General features: G+C 44.3%; 1 protein-coding gene across 3 annotated transcripts in view; it reads right to left on the bottom strand.

Moving 5' to 3' along the window:
• Positions 1-17155, bottom strand: part of UST (uronyl 2-sulfotransferase) — a 292952-nt gene that overhangs the window by 39082 nt on the left and 236715 nt on the right. Inside the window, exon 8 of one of the 3 annotated variants that reach the window (XM_073337585.2) lies at positions 15345-15941. The exons of the other annotated variants lie outside the window; for them this stretch is intronic. Within the exon in view, the coding sequence (XP_073193686.2) occupies positions 15841-15941 (101 nt within the window). The 3' untranslated portion in view covers positions 15345-15840. Of the gene's footprint in view, positions 1-15344; positions 15942-17155 lie in introns of those variants that run through there. 3 annotated transcript variants of the gene reach the window in all.

The following is a 17155-nucleotide window of genomic DNA, read 5'->3' as shown; positions in this document are numbered from 1 at the left end:
TGAGAAAGCTCAAGCCTTATTCTGCTCTGAAAATGACTGTAAATATGGCATTGTGAGGTCCCATGTATATTGTGTCTTTCATATTAAATGAATTCATCTGATGTAAATCAGGGGTGGGCAAACTTTATAGAGATTGTATAGCGGGCCATGAATGCTCACAAAATTGGGGATGGGGTGAGGGAGGGGGTGCGGGCTCCGGCTGGGGGTGCAGGCTCCAGGATGGGGCCAGACATGAGGAGTTCAGGCTGTGGGAGGGGGCTCCGAGCTGGGGCAGGTGGGGTCCGGGGGTGAGGGCTCTGGCTGGGAATGAGGGGTTTGTGGTGAAGGAAGGTGCTCTGGGCTGGGATGGAGGGATTCGGAGGGCAGGAGGGGGATCAGGGCTGGGGCAGGGGGTTGGGGCACAGGGGGTGAGCTCAGGGGTGCAAGCTCCGGGCAGCGCTTACCTCCAGCTGCTCCCGGAAGTGGCAGCATGTTTCCCCTTTGGCTCCTACATGGAGGCGTGGCCAGGCAGCTCTGCTGCACACTGCCCTGTCCGCAGGCGCCACCCCTGCAGCTCCCATTGGCCGCAGCTCCTGGCCAATAGGAACTGTGGGGATGGCGCTTGGGGCGGGGACAGCATGTGGAGTGGAGCCCCCCAGCTGCCCCTATGCATAGGAGCCAAACATGCTGATGTTTCTGGGAGTGCCGGAGTGGGGCAAGCCCCAGACCCCACTTCCCAGTGGGAGCTCAAGGGCCAGATTAGAACCGCTGGTTGGCCATATGCAGCCCGTGGGCCATAGTTTGCCCATCCCTGATGTAAATGATGGTTTTCCCAACTGTCTGCTCTGCAAACTCATCCTAGGATCAAGCTTGGTGCTTAATGACTTGGGGATCACCCCTAGTAATAAAGATTCTGCAGGCCAAACTCTGCCCTCAGGTACATCTGTTCAAGGTTGTTGTTTTTACACAGGTGAAAATGACACCTGTTCAGTTCTCCTGGAGACAGTCAGATTATTTATGTGTAGCTGAGGGCAGGATTTGGCCCTACACATTGGAACTTAGTTAACAGAATCCAGCTCCCCTTATATATTATCTTGCCCGAATGGAAGTCAATTATCATAAGAAGTTATGCTGACGTAATTCCTATTCAAATGATCTTTTTTTTAAAAAATAATACATTTTGTGACAGATCATACACAGTAGCAAGGTTTGATCTGACGGTCATGTTATTAATTAATATAACATTGCAATCGTGGTCTGTTATCAAAGAAGGAATGAACTGTCATCTCAAACTTTAATTACCCAGCATAAGAAAGGTTGTGGGGTTTTTGCCATCACTAGCCTGACATTATGTAAGGGACATATTCAACTAGCTAATATTGCACTGGATCTGAATGCAGCTTTCCCAGCATCCGGAGAGCTTTTGCTTCACTTCTTGCTTATGAACTTTCTAAATTGCGAGAGTGCAGACAAAAAATGTTCAAGACGTGTGTCAAGGAACCTTGGAGTATTCTCAGATTAAAAGCAGCACTAATGTATTGAGGCTCTGATATCGTAAAAGGATGTTTTGCTCATTACATAAATATATAGTTGCCTGAAAGATACCAACACTGAACTCCTGAAATTAACTCCTGGCAAAGAATATGCATGAATTCTTGACTGACATGCAGCCTACATCGGGCCACAAAAATATTTGATCTTCAATAGACCGAAGCATGAAATTACATCCATGTGGGTTTAGTCTAAAACCAGAAAGCCTATCAATAGTTCTGATAAAAGAAAACTGAAAATAATGCAAGGAGCATGAACATGTGGAATGAAACATAAGCTCTGGAACCTGCAGTATTTCACAACAGAGTTAAAATATGGAGGAGATGCTGTATGTTGGCTTAATTTTCATGATGCAATATGGTTCAAGTACATGCAGCAGTAAGTTTTTAGGGAACTTTACTCGTTCATTCCCCTTGTTAATATTCACAAGGGGAAAGGAACACAAGTCAAAATAGGGAAAGAAAAGGTTAAAGAATATGTAGGTAAGTTAAGTTGGCAGGTCCTGATGAAATCCACCCAAGGGTACTTAAGGCACTAGCTGAAGCTACCTCAGAACTGTAAGCAATTATCTTCGAGAACTCATGGAGGAAGGGAGAGGTCCCAAAGGACTGGAGAATGGCAAACATGGTATTTATCGTCTAAAAGGGTAAAAAAGGGGACCAGGGGAATTATAGACCAATCATCCTAACTATGATACCTGGAAAGTTACTGGAAGCAATTATTAAGCAATCAATTTGTAAGCATCTGGAGGATAATGGGGTTTTAAGGAATAGCCACCACGGCTTTGTCAAGAACAAATCATGCCAAGCCAACCTAATTTTCTTCTTTGACAGGGTTACTGCCTAGTCAATGAGGGAAGCTGCATGTGATATATCTTGATTTTAGTAAGGCTTTTGACAAAGTCCCACATGACGTTCTCAAAAGCAAACTAGGGAAATGTGGTCAAAATGAAATTACTACTAGATTGGTACACAGATGGTTGAAAGACCATACTCAAAGAATAGTTATTAATGATTCACTGGTAAACTAGGTGGGCAAATCTAGTAGGGTCCTGCAGGGATCTCTCCTGGGTCTGGTACTATTGAATATTTTTGTTGATGACTTAGATAATGGAGTGGAGGGTATGCTCATAAAATCTGAGGTCACCAAGCAGAAAGGGGTGGCAAGCACATTGGAAGACAAGATGAAATTCAACAGAGACAAGTGCAAACTAGTACACTTAGGAAGAAGAAATCAAATGGACAACAACAAAATGTGAGTTAACTGGTTAGGTGGCAATACTGCTGAAAAGGATGTGGGAGTTATAGTGAATCACAAATTGAATACGAGTCAACAATATGATGCAGATGCAAAAAAAGGCTAATATCATTCTGCAGTGTATGTACAGGAGTGTTGTATAAGAAACAGGAGACAACTGTCCTGCTCTACTCAGCACTGGGAAGGCCTCAGCCAGAGTATTGTGTACAATTCTGCGTGCCACACTTTAGGAGATATGGACAAAATGGAGAGGGTCTAGAGGAGAGCAACAAAAATGATAAAAGGTGTGGAAAACCTGGCCTATGATGAAAGGTTAAAAAAACTAACTATGGCTAGTCTTTGGAAAAAAAGACTGAAGGGAGACCTGATAACAGTCTTCAAGTATGTTACGGGCTATAATAGAGAGGACTGCAATCAACTGTTCTTCATGTCCACTGAAGGTAGGAAAAGTAGTGGGCTTAATCTGTAGCAAGAGAGATTTAAGTTAGATAGGCTTCAAAGGGAGGTTGGGGAATCGCTGCAGGTTTTTAAGAACAGGTTGGACAAACACCTGTCAGGGATGGTCTAGGTTTACTAGGCCATGTCTCAACGCAGAGGGCTGGACTAGATGATCTCTTGAGATCCCTTCACCCGTGGAAAGGCAGATGATTTTCCCACTACTGCCACCCTCAAAGTTTTTATCTTCCCTCTTCGAGCAGCACCCACTTTTTGAACTAAGCTGATTCCAGCCACCCCAGCTGAAGAAAGATTACAGCTGTTTTGAGCTGCCCTAATCTTCATCCACTAGAGAACATGTTGACGCAGGTTTGTCTGTGAAGAAGCATGAATCTAACCCAGACTGGAGGATCTTTTGAGTCCATATTGCAAAACAGAGATTCAAGACCAAGGTCCTTACGTGTTTGTTTGTTAAAATCCTCCCTAAAGATCATGTTTAAGATCTTCCCAGTTTTACCACAATGGGATTCAGATTTCCTAAAGACAAAAACCAGAGCTCCCTCCCTTCTAGAGAATTTGACAGATGCAGTCAATGTAGATTTTAAATTACAGATCTGTCCATGATGCCAGAGCTGGGATCTGAACTTCCCCCAAAGCTTGAGGGGTTTCAGATCCAATGTTCGAATTCAGACTCAACTCTAAGAATCTCATGTCCAAAACTAAGGACCTAAAATAATAATCCAGCAGTTTTTGATGTTGTGTTTGCTAGTATTTAGCCAATTAGAGGTAAAACCTTTTTGGTGGGTGGATTGCGGAACCCCATTGATGTCACTGCATGAATGGGGATGTGCGTGGGCACCCTGCTTTCCCAATCTCTTTCTCTCTCTCTCTCTCTCTCTCACACACACACACACACACACAGATGTGAATTTGGTTTAGGGTAAAAGATTGAACACTATACGCAGAGCTTAAAAACTGTTTGTTTTAGAAGGCACCATTATTTAAGCAATGACTTATAAAATGAGCCAGCTGCTCTAGCTAGTGTGGCTATTAGCATTCTTCTGCGTAATTTTGAAAGCTCACAGATTCAAGAGAAGGAGGAAAAGGGGAATTCCTTCAGCTTTCATATTCTCCTTTTCTCGTCACTGAACAGCATATACATACAAATCTACATTCACTATTGCAAGTTGGTAGAGTGCCCAACTTCCCTAAAAACACTGGAAAAGTAGGGAGATTACACCACCTTCTGGACAAATCATATTAGTTCTTGAACACAATCACTCAGTTCCACTTGCCAGACGGAAAACACACTATGGACTCATTATAGCAGTGTTTCTATAGTTAAGTTGCCCTAGTTAAAACATTCCCATAATAAACACAACTTTGGGCAACTCCCCCCAAAATTTGGGAAAATGTTCCTTCCATAGAGAATTTGTGATGTATCATTCTTGCCTTTTGAGAAGTTTGTTTATTTAGGGAAGGGTTGAAGTTAATTGAATTAGCTGGTTTTGGGACAAGAGACCGTAAAAAAGCATATGGAGGGGAGCACATTTTGAAAACTTTTCCAACTTTTTGTTTGTCTGTGTATTACTTAAAATCAACTTGATGTAAAAAATACCTGCACATTTATCTTATGTACTAATCCCTGGTGAGAAATGGTGCATGAAGGTGTTTTCTCCAAGCGAGAATGCAAATACATTTAATTATAACAGGTCATTTCAATGCATATATAATTTCCATGAAAAGCCTGGTGAATGTTATAAGCTGCACATCTAACCTACATTTGCAGTTTTCTTTTTTGTCAAAGATAGATTTTAAAACGTAAACTGATCATTGGGCAAACTATTTGAGAAAAGAAAAAAGGATAACTTTAAACAAAAAACAATGGCTCTTTTCCAACTTCTTCTTCTTGCTCTTGGCAGCATTATCTGCACACACATCCACTCCATCCTCTTTGAGGGAGGAAAGAAGCCAAGGTGGACTCTCCCCCCACACCACTTTGCTCTCTTTGGATTTCACTCTTGGCTTCATCAACTCCCCCAAAAGAAACTGGCAGTACTGCCACCAAGTCACTGGAAGTTCACTCCATTACTGCCCGGAACGGTGGTGTCCCTCATGAACAAGGCAGGGGAACGATTCATGTAAGTATTTAAGGCTGAGGACATCAAAAGGGCTCTAGGGAAATACACATCTCCTGTATTACCAAGGAAAGGAGCAAGAAAGGGAAATGGATCTCTCCCCACTCCATTCCCTAGGTACATGAAAACAAATGTCTGAGCATCCTCCATACATTAGGAAATCTGTTTTGACCTGGTCACCTCAGAGGCAATGAGGAGCTCTTCTTCCACTGGTAGAATCATCACTATGCACATCACCCTTCCAACTGCCCCACTCTGGGGAGGTGGGCAACACAACCTGCAGTATAGTACTTGGGCAGATGCAGGTAGCTGCAGAAAGAAGCATTAGCACCTTCATCACTCATCCACAGCCCTATAGTAAAGAGAGATGGCAGCATCTCCCTCTTTCACATTTCCTACTGGGTAAAAGAAAAAAAGGTAAGTCCTGGAAAAAGTTAGAATCCAAGATGTCTGAAGTGCAAAAAGCTAAGGAACATGAGCATAATTGATTAAAATGATCTTTAAAATGTTTTTTTTTATAGACTAACAGATGCATTGGAGCATAAGCTTTCGTGGGTGAATATCCACTTCTTCAGATGCACCCACAAAAGCTTATGCTCCAATACATCTGTTAGTCTATAAGGTGCCACAGGACTCTTTGCTGCTTTTACAGATCCAGACTAACACGGCTACCCCTCTGATACTAAAATGTTTTTGTTACTTGAATGGTTATTAGTAAACTAGATAAAAACATATTCTTCTTGAATGTGACTTTTATACATTGATAGTGTACCTGTAAGAACTTTTAGGAAGTGTGATCTCATTTGCATGTATCTTGCACTGTAATTTCCAAGAATACACAGACTTCTTACACTTTCCTCTGATAGTAAATTTTGCTCCACTTGACAGCATGAGTCATTTCACTACATGCAATAAAAATAACTGTTTAAAAAACCTAATAACATTTTCTTGCTCCATATTAAAATTTCTGCATTGCTACAGCTATAACTAACTTTCAATGGACAGAAAAATAAATTTCTAGTACTGAGGAATTTTTTTTTTATGGCTTTTGATGCTAAAGCTGACAACATTTATGAGCTTCTATAGAAAGGTGAAGGGATTAGTGTTGTTTCTGAGGCGATAACAGCGGTTTTTATTGCCTATTCTTTTACATTAGATGTTATTAATTTTCACCTTTTCTGGCATACTGCATGCAATAAAAAGGCAGAGTAAAACCCTGTGCTTTTCTCTGCTTTGTGAATATCTTCCCTGTTTTTCATTTGCTTTTTAAACCCAAGACTGTATGTGTAAAAAGAACCTGCAATCACCATCTCCTTTCAAAGGCAGCGGGCAATTAGTCAAAGTAACGGATGTAAGGGTCACAAGCCATTTCCATAACCAGCAGAGCTAGTGTAACTCTGGCCACGGTTCTCCTTCAGTTGGGCTCCTAAAACTGTGAGAAAATAAGGAGCAGCAAGAAGGCTTACATGTACAATGATTCTCAATCCGGGTTTAGGTTTAGATCAGAACTTTCACGAAGGGGTTTGGTTTAAACTCACTAGATAGGAAGGGACCAGCTGGGAAGTATGGATACAAAGTCACATTTTCCCAAAATTCTGAAGTGTTCCAATCCAAGGCTTTGGGATTGAGCATATCTCTGCTTAAAAGATGGGGGGAAAAAAAGGCAAAGGAGTAGAAAATTCTAGTGCTATAGAATTAGAGTTTAGTAAACTGACATTATCACTTGTTTCCCACACGTTCAAAGCACTTCCATATTGCATCTCCCCCCACTCCACCTCCTAAGGAACAGGAGGTGGGGTGGGGGAAGACAGAATATGTTTGTTACATGATCGCAGTTAGCCAAGAAGAGCGATGTAATAGCTCACTTATGAGACACGCTGCGTTTGCACACGAGCTTTTTTATTCTCTCATGAAAAAATCTGCTATGTGAATCCCCCTGTATTCTCTCTGTGTATTGCACCCCTCAAATAGGTATGGACCCTTATCACAAAGCAGATATCTGGAAAATATTATGCCGATGGTTGACCCCATGTTCTATCAATTTGTGTTCCAATTCACTCCCTAGCTCCTCCAACCTTGAAAGGCTGTGCTATCTGGTGCCTAAAGGAAGGATGAACTACACACTAGTCTTTTTAAACCCCTCCTATCAAACCAAGAGTTGCAATGACAGACTCCAGAGAGGCCACATCCAATGCTGCTCAACTGGAAGACTCAGTCAACCCAGTACATCCTTGTGCAGGTGAAGATGAAATAAGTGTAAACAGCAGGGAGAGTAGGATCCTCTTCCCTGCTTCAAAATATCTATCTGGTTCAGGAAGGAAACACTGACATATTTGCGAGCACTAAGGAGGATTCAGTTCCTTACAAATGACCAGGTAGGTGTTTAAGGGTTGGAGCTTGTGTGTGGAGGACAGGTGTTGTAAGCAGGGGACAAAGCTGTGTGTGACTTCACCAATGCCATGAACATTTTAACAAAAATGTAGGTATCCAGGGCCGGTATAATGTTTACAGCTGTGTCAAGTGATTCTCATTTCAAGTATTCACAGAGAGAACAGCAGAGATCCTGAGCCGCACTTTTCTCAGATAAAGCAACAAATCTAAGAGACCCAGGTTCAGGAGTCATTTCAGGGATAAAAAGTGGAAGTCTGAAATCAGGAGAAAGAGTTATTTCTTCCAGCAGTCAGCCTCATAGCCTTTCACTGTCCTCCAGCTGGCAAGAGACACCTTATTAATTTGGGGCAAGGACACTTTTGGGCAAGTTGGGCAAAAAATTGCCATTCTACTGCATTTTATCTGATGCTACCATTAAGAAAAAAATTAAACCAAAAGAAAGAATTGAAAAAACCCAGAAAGCAAACATACAGCTTTAAAGCATTCTGGAGGATGAAAACAATGTTACTAATGAAACTTAACCACTATATAAAACACTAGCATTTCATTGTACAGTATCATAAAGATGTATAATGCTTAAAATATTAGGCATATGGATTAACAAAGATTGACATGTTTATTCACGTGCTAAAAAACTAATTTTCCTGATGTTCTCTACTGCTAACATTTTCTGTGGTGCAGATTTATTATTGTTTTTAGACCCCAAAAATTTGAAAAATATGCTGGCATGCATTTCAGAACTGCGAGTTTAATGCAGTTAAAAAGAAGAAGTCTACATAGACTATATGCACAGTAGCTAGTAAACCAAGCTAATTGAATTTAAAATCTCAAACACTGCATAGTTTGTGAATAACAGTGATTGAAGAGTTTAATAATGTTTTGTTCTAAAAAAAAATCTTTGCATTACCCTCCTCCCAGCTTACATAAATTAATTTCAGAACAAAATATCACTAGTGTTACTGAGAAAAATACCCACAATCATATCCCATTAAGTTGGCACCTCTGTCATTATACATGGATGAATAATGGAACTCTTCTATCACGGCAAATTAGAGAATGGGTGTAGAAACTTAGCATGATAGTGCTCTAGCCATTATATTTTGCTATTTTAACACATGTACTGGATGATTTCTGAAGGCAAGGTGTTTGGTCTTTGGTGTTTAGTCAGAACAACTACAACCAATTGTAACCCTTCTGCCCGTCAGAGTTGGCAGCAACAAGGGCCGGGTTCAATATCTAGGGGATCCATTCCAATAACACAATGCAAACCGGCTCGAGCCCCCACCCAGTGACCTGGGACAAATATATACCACCCCCGCTGGGCGTCTCCAAGAGGCAATACTTCCCCTCTCGCAAGCACATAGTCTGAGTGTAGCAAAAAGCCTTTTAATAACAGAGAGAAACAATGTGGCATTATGTTGGGGAACCACCACCAACAGGATTCATAACACAACCCGTGAGCAAAAAAACCCACCCCAAGCAAATTGGGGCATGTCCTTTCCCTTTGGTTCTTGAGTCCAGCAACCCCAAATCACCCGAAGTCCCAAAAGTCCAATGACCCAAAAGTCTCTGTCCCTGGTCAGGGCAGCCCCAGAGTTCGAAAGTTTATCTGCGGAGCTTTACCTCCCAACCTGGGTGGAGATGGGACGGGGGTAAGAGGCACCTTACATGATCTGAAGCTGACCGCCCCACAGCTCCATAGGCCTTCGCTCCACTCCGCCAGCCGCCCCACGAACTCCTTCGCTCAGCTCCACTCCGCGGCCCACAAGCAGCTGCCACCATCCCATGAACTGCTCCACCAGCCAGTCCACAAACTGCTCCGCGTCCCACCAGCAGCTCCCACCGTCCTACGAACTGCTCCACCAGCCTGTCCACAAGGCACTCCAGCCAGCCTGCAAACTGCTCCACAATATATCTTCAGGCTCCCCCACTACTTAACACAACGCTCCGTGATTTCAGCTCTTAGTCAGTTCAGCTCTTTGGTGATTTCAGCTTGTAGTAGGGGAGCCTCAGTGCTGGTGCACCATTAGCCCAAAGTGAGCTCAGCAGCCTGTAACTAGACTCCTAATGGAATCAAAATCAGCTCTGATATTCCACAGTGGAGAGAGGAGGAAGTGCAATTAGCATGTAAGGCCCTCACCAAGGGGCCCATGCCACCAAGTATTAATACTTGTCCCCAGCCTCTCTCAATTCACAGAGTTTAATTTTTAAAACCCATGCCCCTTGCCTAGTGAGTGCTACTTAGTTGATGGTGAGTCCCTCCATCATAACAAAAGGCCAAGTACAGTTCCAAGCACAGTTCCCATAATCAGGGTAATAATTTATTCTTCCTGCCCCAATAACAGAGACACTGGGGATCCCACAGCAGCCAAAGTGACCATTTGGGCAGCTATGGCCTCATTCTAGGCGGGGTGGGTGTGCCTATGCAAATGAGATCGGCCCCTGAAGTTCTTTTCCACAACTTGCCACACCTCACCACCAGATGTCAGGGTGGAGCTCATCCTGACATTGCTTATACAATAAAAAACAAAGTAACAGTTTGATCAACTTGAGTAAATTTAATGATTGCAAATGTTATATCAGGAAATAGGTTATACTGTTGGGAAAGGCAGAAGGGAGAAGTTGATTAAAATTTGCATAGTCCAGATAGAAGAATAAATAGGAAAGAAAAACGTATAGGACTCAATTCACTCCAGGTTCCCATAAGCATCGTCTTGATGGCAGGAAGTTCACCTGGATGGGGGGATGCAGTACTATAAGGCACTTATAACCTCCACTCTGCCTGGAGATCAGGAGCTAGCCAGTGTAGTCCCAAAAGTTGGCAGTTCTGGACAGGGAAAACACTTGGTAAGGGCTCCCAGAAAATGCATTGATTCATAGAATCATAGAAATGTAGGACTGAAAGGGGCCTCAATAGGTCTAGTCCAGTCCTCTGCACTGAGGCAGGACTAAGTCCATGTCGACACTACATAATTAAATCAACCTATGTTAGGTCGACTTACAGCCACCACAGTAATTACTGTGGTTTTTCATGTCCACATTACCCTCCTTCTGTTAGTGGTATGTGTCCTCAGCAGGAGCGCTTGCACCGATTTAAGAGGGGCAGGGTAGGGGGCTCAGAAACCGGGCTCTCAGCTCGGCACTGAGCTCCCACATGCGAGCTTAGCTACTGCCCAGGTTCTCAGCTCCCTGCAGAGCTCCAACCTGGAGCCATTCCTCTAAGCTCCCCACTCCCCATGGGAGGGAGCTCCCTGTGGAGTGGGGAGCTGAGAGCTCCATGTGGAGCAGGGAGCCCACAGCCTGGACTCTCAGTGTTGGGCAGTGATGCTCTCTCTCTCAGGACTGCTGGAACCCCCCCCCCATCAACTTCAGCCAGGTACACAGGCATGCACCCTCCCCTCCCCCATTTAAAGCCCTAAGAATTTTTGAAATTCCTCTTCTTGTTTGCTTGGCATGGAGAGTTCACATAGCATCTTCCTAGCTGACCAGGTTGGCTTTCCAAACGTGCTTCTGCCTGGTGTACATAGGAGTTGTTGGGTCTGTGGGGAGAGAAGGCCGTGCAGTCGCAGCTCTGATCCAACCTATGAAACTTTTTCATACCTACAAGCATGTTCCTGGCCCGTTGCAGTACCCCTACACTCCACTCCTAGTGACATGTTCCATAATGACAGCTGGACTTGCACAAAGCTGTGAGAGCCTCATTTGAGAGAGTGCTCCTCAGTGTCATGTCCCTTGTAATATATGGAAATCTGGGTATTGCTGATTAATAAAAAATTAGTCTTAGAACTACGACAAATCTTTGTGTCCTACACATGGTGGTTGCTGCAGAAATTCATACACAGTGGCAATCGGCACATTTGCGTACTACAGTTAACTCTCATGTAGCAACCATTACAAGGGTCATTCAAAGGGGCAAGTAAACAATATCTGGCTGAATGCATTACAGAAAGACACATTACTGGGGCTCATTGTCCAAATGCTGCTTCAAAGCCTTCCTGTTTCAAATAGCCCCCCCACTGAGCCCCTCTAATAGCCCTGGTATCTGGCTGCTCAAAATCAGCCACCAGGCAATCTACCTCAGTGCTTCACTCCTGGGGAAACTTTTCCCCCTTGGCTTCACCAATGTTATGCAGAGCACAGCAGGCTGCTATGACTGTGGGAATATTTTCCTCATTGAGGTCTAACCTTCCATAAAGGCTTCCATTGACCCTTTAATCTGCCAAAAGCATATTCAATGATCATTTTGCACCTGCTCAGCCTATTGTTGAAGCACTCCTTGCTGCTGTCAAGGTTTCCGGTGTAAGGCTTCATGAGCCATGCGAGTAAGGGATACACTGGGTCTCCCAGGATCACCAGGTGCATTTCAACATCCCCCATTGGAATCTTCTGGTCTGGAAAGAAAGTCCCTGCTTGCAGCTTTCTGTACAGGCTAGTGTTCCTGAAGATGCATGCATCATGCACCTTCCATGACCGCTTCATGCTGATGTCAGGGAAACTACCCTGGTGCTCCACCAGCACATGCAATACCATAGAGAGGTAGCCCTTTCTGTTGATATACTGAACTTTGTCACAAGATGGCCTCGGGCCAAAATGGGGATATGCGTGCCATCTATCTTCCCACCACAGTTAGGGAATCCCATTACTGAAAAGCCAGCCGCTATTTCCCACACATTACCCAGAGTCACAGTCCTTCACAGCAGGAGGCAATTAATGGCCCTGCACATTTGCACAACCCCAACCCCTGTGGTGGACGTCTGAACTCCAAACTGATTCATGACTGACCGGTAGCATCCTGGAGTTGCCAGCTTCCACACAACGATCACCACTTGCTTTTCCATCGTGAGGGAAACTCTCATTTTGGTGTCCTTGTTCTGGAGGGAAGGGCAGAGCTCTGCACGCAGCTCCAGGAAGGTGGCTTAGCGCATCCGAAAATTCTGCAGCCACTGCCTGTTATCCCACACCTGCATCACATTCCAATCCCTCCACTCAGTGCTTGTTTCCTGAACCCAATAGTGAAAATCCACTTTGTGCGGCTGCACCGTGAATTCCAACATCAATCTTGAATTGTTTCTTTCCATGGCACACAGCAGGGTGGGCACCACAGATTCATTTTCAGATTCACAGTTCATGAAATACTGCAGGATCAGCCACATGGTGTTCATAATGCTCATTACAAGACTGGTGACTGGTAAGCAGTACAGGATCCATGCTTTCAGGCAGAGATGGCGGGCGCACAGTTTGCAGAAGAAGTTGAACAATGACACAAAATATGGACAGAAGCTCATGGAATGATGGGACAGAGAAAACTGTATCATGGGATGGTGAGCCCACCTCATGATGCATTGTAATCCATTCCCAGAACTCCTAGCAGCAGGAGGTGGTGATTTGCGCAGTGGGATAGCTACCCCTACCCTACCCTCTCTCTGTCGGTGCTAGAGCATCAGCTGTGGATGCACTCTGCCAACACAAGGAGCATTTGTTACCCAGGGTTTTCAGGACCCAAAGCAGTGTTAACTTTACTGTTCTCTCCAGGTGGTCTCAGGAATAAATTAATGGGGGCACAGCTCATCCGTCTGACAAATAATTGGCACAAGCAGGAGTGCTTTCATCTAAAACTGTTCTTTTTATTAGATCTCAAGAATACACACACACACGCTGTCACAGTAGGGTTAAAGCATTTCAAAACATTTATTGTTACCCAGAAAGTCTGAAACGGTTCTGAGGGATCAGCAGACAGGCTTCAGGGGGGCCCCACCTTTGGTCTTGCCACTGGGATATCATATCCTTGCCCAAAGAAAGCTTCCTCGACTGCTCCAAAGCAAATTCTTTCGCCTAATCTTTTATAGCTAATTTCAAACAAAGCACATAACCTATTGTGACTCCTAGTGGGTCACCATGGTGACTCTTAATGGGTCACCAATTCTCCTACTTTCAGCAAAACTACTCATAATCTCTTATAATCATAACATTTCTAGTCATAATAATAAAACTTACATGTCAAAGGTGTCAGGGCTCATACGACCAAGGTCGGCTGCCCAAACATTCCTTCTATTCTCACAATAAATTCACTTCTTATCCCATTCTCCCATTTTGATAGCAAAGTACAAATGTGCCTCTCAGGGCCTAAGATTTTCCTAGCTGTGTGATCTTTAGTTTTCAGCTGGCAGTGGCTGAAAATTCAAAATTGCTGACTGCAGTACTGTCAAATTCTAGGGTACATGTAGGAATGTCAAATTCTGGGGTAACGTTGTGTGAACATGCACAAGTGATGCAAATACAGCGGTTTAGGGTTGTCAACATAACTTAAGTTGACAACCATGTAGTGGAGACATGGCCTTAGTCTCAGATCCTATCCCATTTACACTGAAGTTCACTATGTTAGTCATCCAATCACTGCTAACCTTTTGGTGAAAGGTGAAACAAAGAAGGCATTTAACATTTGGGCTGTTGCTGCGTTTTCTGTTATTGTCTTTCCCTTCTCACTGAGTAACGGACCTACCCTATCCTTGGTCTTCCTCTTGCTTCTAATGAATTTGTAAAATATTTTCTTGTTACCCTTTATGCCCCTAGCTAATTTAATCTTGATTGTGCCTTGGCCTTTCTAATTTTATCTCTACATGCTTGTGTTCTTTTATGTTCATCTTTTGTAATCTGACCTAGTTTCCACTTTTTGTATAACTCTTTTTTGTTTCAGGTGATTGAAGATCTCTTGGTTAAGCCAGAGTGGTCTCTTACCACACTTTTGTACATGTTGGGATAGTTTGCTCTTGTGCCCTTAATAATGTCTCTTTAAAAAGCTGCCAGCTCTCCTGGACTCTCTTTTCCCTTCGACTTGCTCCCCATGGGATCTTGCCTACAATTCTTTGAGTTTGCTAACATCTGCCTTCTTGAGTGCACTGTCTTTATTCTGCCATTTTTCCTCCTACCACTCCTTAGAATCAAAAATCCTACCATTTCATGATCACTTTCACCCAAGTTGCCTTCCACCTTCACATTCTCAGCCAGTTCCTGCTTATCTGTCAGAATCAAATCTAGAACAACCTCTCCCCTAGTCACTCTGTCCAACTCCTGTTATAAAAAACTGTCTCCAGTGCATTCCGAGAACTTGCTGGATAATCTGTGTCTGCTGTATTATTTTCCCAATAGATGTCTAGGTAGTTGAAGTTCTGCATCACCACCAAACCTGTTCTTCGTAGTTTAAAAAAAAAACCCTCAACCTTTTCTTCCTGGTTAGGTGGTCTATAGTAGACCCCCTATCAAATCATCACCTTTGGTTTTTTACCCCTTTTATCCTTACCCAGAGACTTCCAACGGGTCTGCCTTCCATTTCTATCTCAACCTCAGTGCAAGCATAAACATCTTTGATATACAAGGCAACACCTTCTCCCTTTTCTTCCCTGCCTGTCCTTCCTGATAAGCTGTTCCAATCTATACCAATTTTCCAGTAATGTAAATTATCATACAGTGTCTCTGTATGCCAATTATGTCATAACTATGATTATTCACTAGTATTTCTAGTTGTACCTGTTGTTCCCTACACTTGCATTAGTATACAGACATCTCTATATTCCCTCATCTCTCTTTTGCCCCCTGTTGTGATTGCCCATGTTTCCCCCAGATTCTGACCCTTCACCCAGGTCCATGTTTTAGACTTACCTGTGGGCTTTTGTCCCCTTTGACCCCCATTGAACTCAGTTTTATGCCTGCCTCACTAGGTCAGCCCATCCATATCTGAAGGAGCTCTTCCCCTTTCTTAATAGGTGGACCCCATCTCTGCTCAGCAGTCCCTCTTGGAACAGCATCCGATGGTCAAGGAAGCTGTAGCCCTCCTGCATGCATTCACTTTCAGGATATGTCTGTCTCTGCCTGACTGAAAGGACTGATGCGAACACCACCTGCACCTTCACTCTTTCACCCTCCTCCCAGAGCCCTGAAGTCACTTCTCATCTGCTCATGGTCATATCTGGTAGTAGCACTAGTGTCCACATGGATGAGCAGTATGGGGCAGAGAGCAGGATGATCCTCAGCAATCCTTCTGTAATATCTCGTACATTGGCCCAGCAAGCAGCACACTTCCCGGGATGACTTGTCAGGCCGGCAGATGGGTGCTTCCGTCTCCCTTAGAAGGAAGTCGCTGACCACCATCACCTTTCGTTTCCTCTTGGGAGTGGTGGCCGTGATCTTCCAAGCCTTGTGGAGGAGGAGCAGCCATGTTACTCCCCTTTGGGGAGATTCCTCATCCCTCATTGCCAGGCCAGCAGCCTGTTTTTTAAATCTCTATGGGCAACGGGTTGGTAGTCTATGTGGAGCACTGCCTGCTGCCAGACATAGCCATCATCCAGTTTCCTCCCTGTGAAGCAGCCATTTCCTCCTCCCTGGTGGTGCTACTGCAGTCTTTACCAGCTGGATTTCTTCTCAACCTTGGACATCTCCATATGCATATTTCAATTAATTCCTTGTGTGTACAGGTGCTCCTCAGCCTAGCCACCTCCTCCTGTAGCTCTCCCACCTGCTTCCTGAGAGATTCTACCAGTAGGCACTCTAACACGGGATGGTTTACCCAGCCTGGATTTTATGATGGGAAACGCAGGCTACAGTCTGTTCAAATCCACACCAGGACCTGAGTAGAGGGATCCGTGGTCAAGGTTCTCTGCTCGGACACAGGAGCAGGTGGAGGAGCCAGCAGCAGTGTTGGCATTGGCTATGCTGCCTTTCTGAATCATGGTGATTTTATTCTTTCTCCTTCCTACAAACTCCCCTCTTTGCTAGCTCCCCTTGATTGCTTGGCATCTGGCTTTAAAGCCCTTCTCTTCTAGGTCAGTCCTGACCCTCCTTAACATACCTGGGAAGGGTGATCAAGGATCAAAGGACAGGAGGGGAGAGCCTTGCAAGTGCACACTTGGCTAGCAGGCCTCTGGTCCCTATTCCCACACAGTCCCCAGATACACAATCCCCAAAGAGACCACACTAAACTTCAAGCAAGCCAAAAGGAAAAACAGACAGACAAGCAGGCACGTTCACTCCAAGAATTAGTACTTGCTCCTCCTTCACCAGAGGAGCTCTATCCCAAACTTCCCTGTTTGCTGTCCCCTGTTCACTAGCTCCTTCTGGCCCCTTAGCGTACATCTATAAAGGGATAAAAAACCCTGTGACTGGCCCAGGTCAGCAGACTCGTGCTCTGGTCTGAAAACCTGAAGTCTGAGCTCTGGGACCCTGTGAGGTGGGAAGGTCCCAGAGCTTGGGCTGCAGCCCAAGCCCGAACATCTACACAGCAATTTTTCAGCCTGGAGCTCCAGCCCAAGTCAGCTGACCGTGGCCAGCTGTGGGTATTTTATCCCTGTGCAGATGTACCCTTAGTGTCTGACTTTTAAGCCTTCTCTCTGAGGTCAGCCCTGCCCGCTCCT

The sequence above is a fragment of the Lepidochelys kempii genome, chromosome 3, assembly GCF_965140285.1.
Source record: "Lepidochelys kempii isolate rLepKem1 chromosome 3, rLepKem1.hap1, whole genome shotgun sequence".
In the NCBI taxonomy this organism is placed as follows: domain Eukaryota; kingdom Metazoa; phylum Chordata; order Testudines; family Cheloniidae; genus Lepidochelys; species Lepidochelys kempii.
Note: the sequence above shows the minus strand (reverse complement) of the source record. Positions and strands in the feature narration are given on the sequence as shown.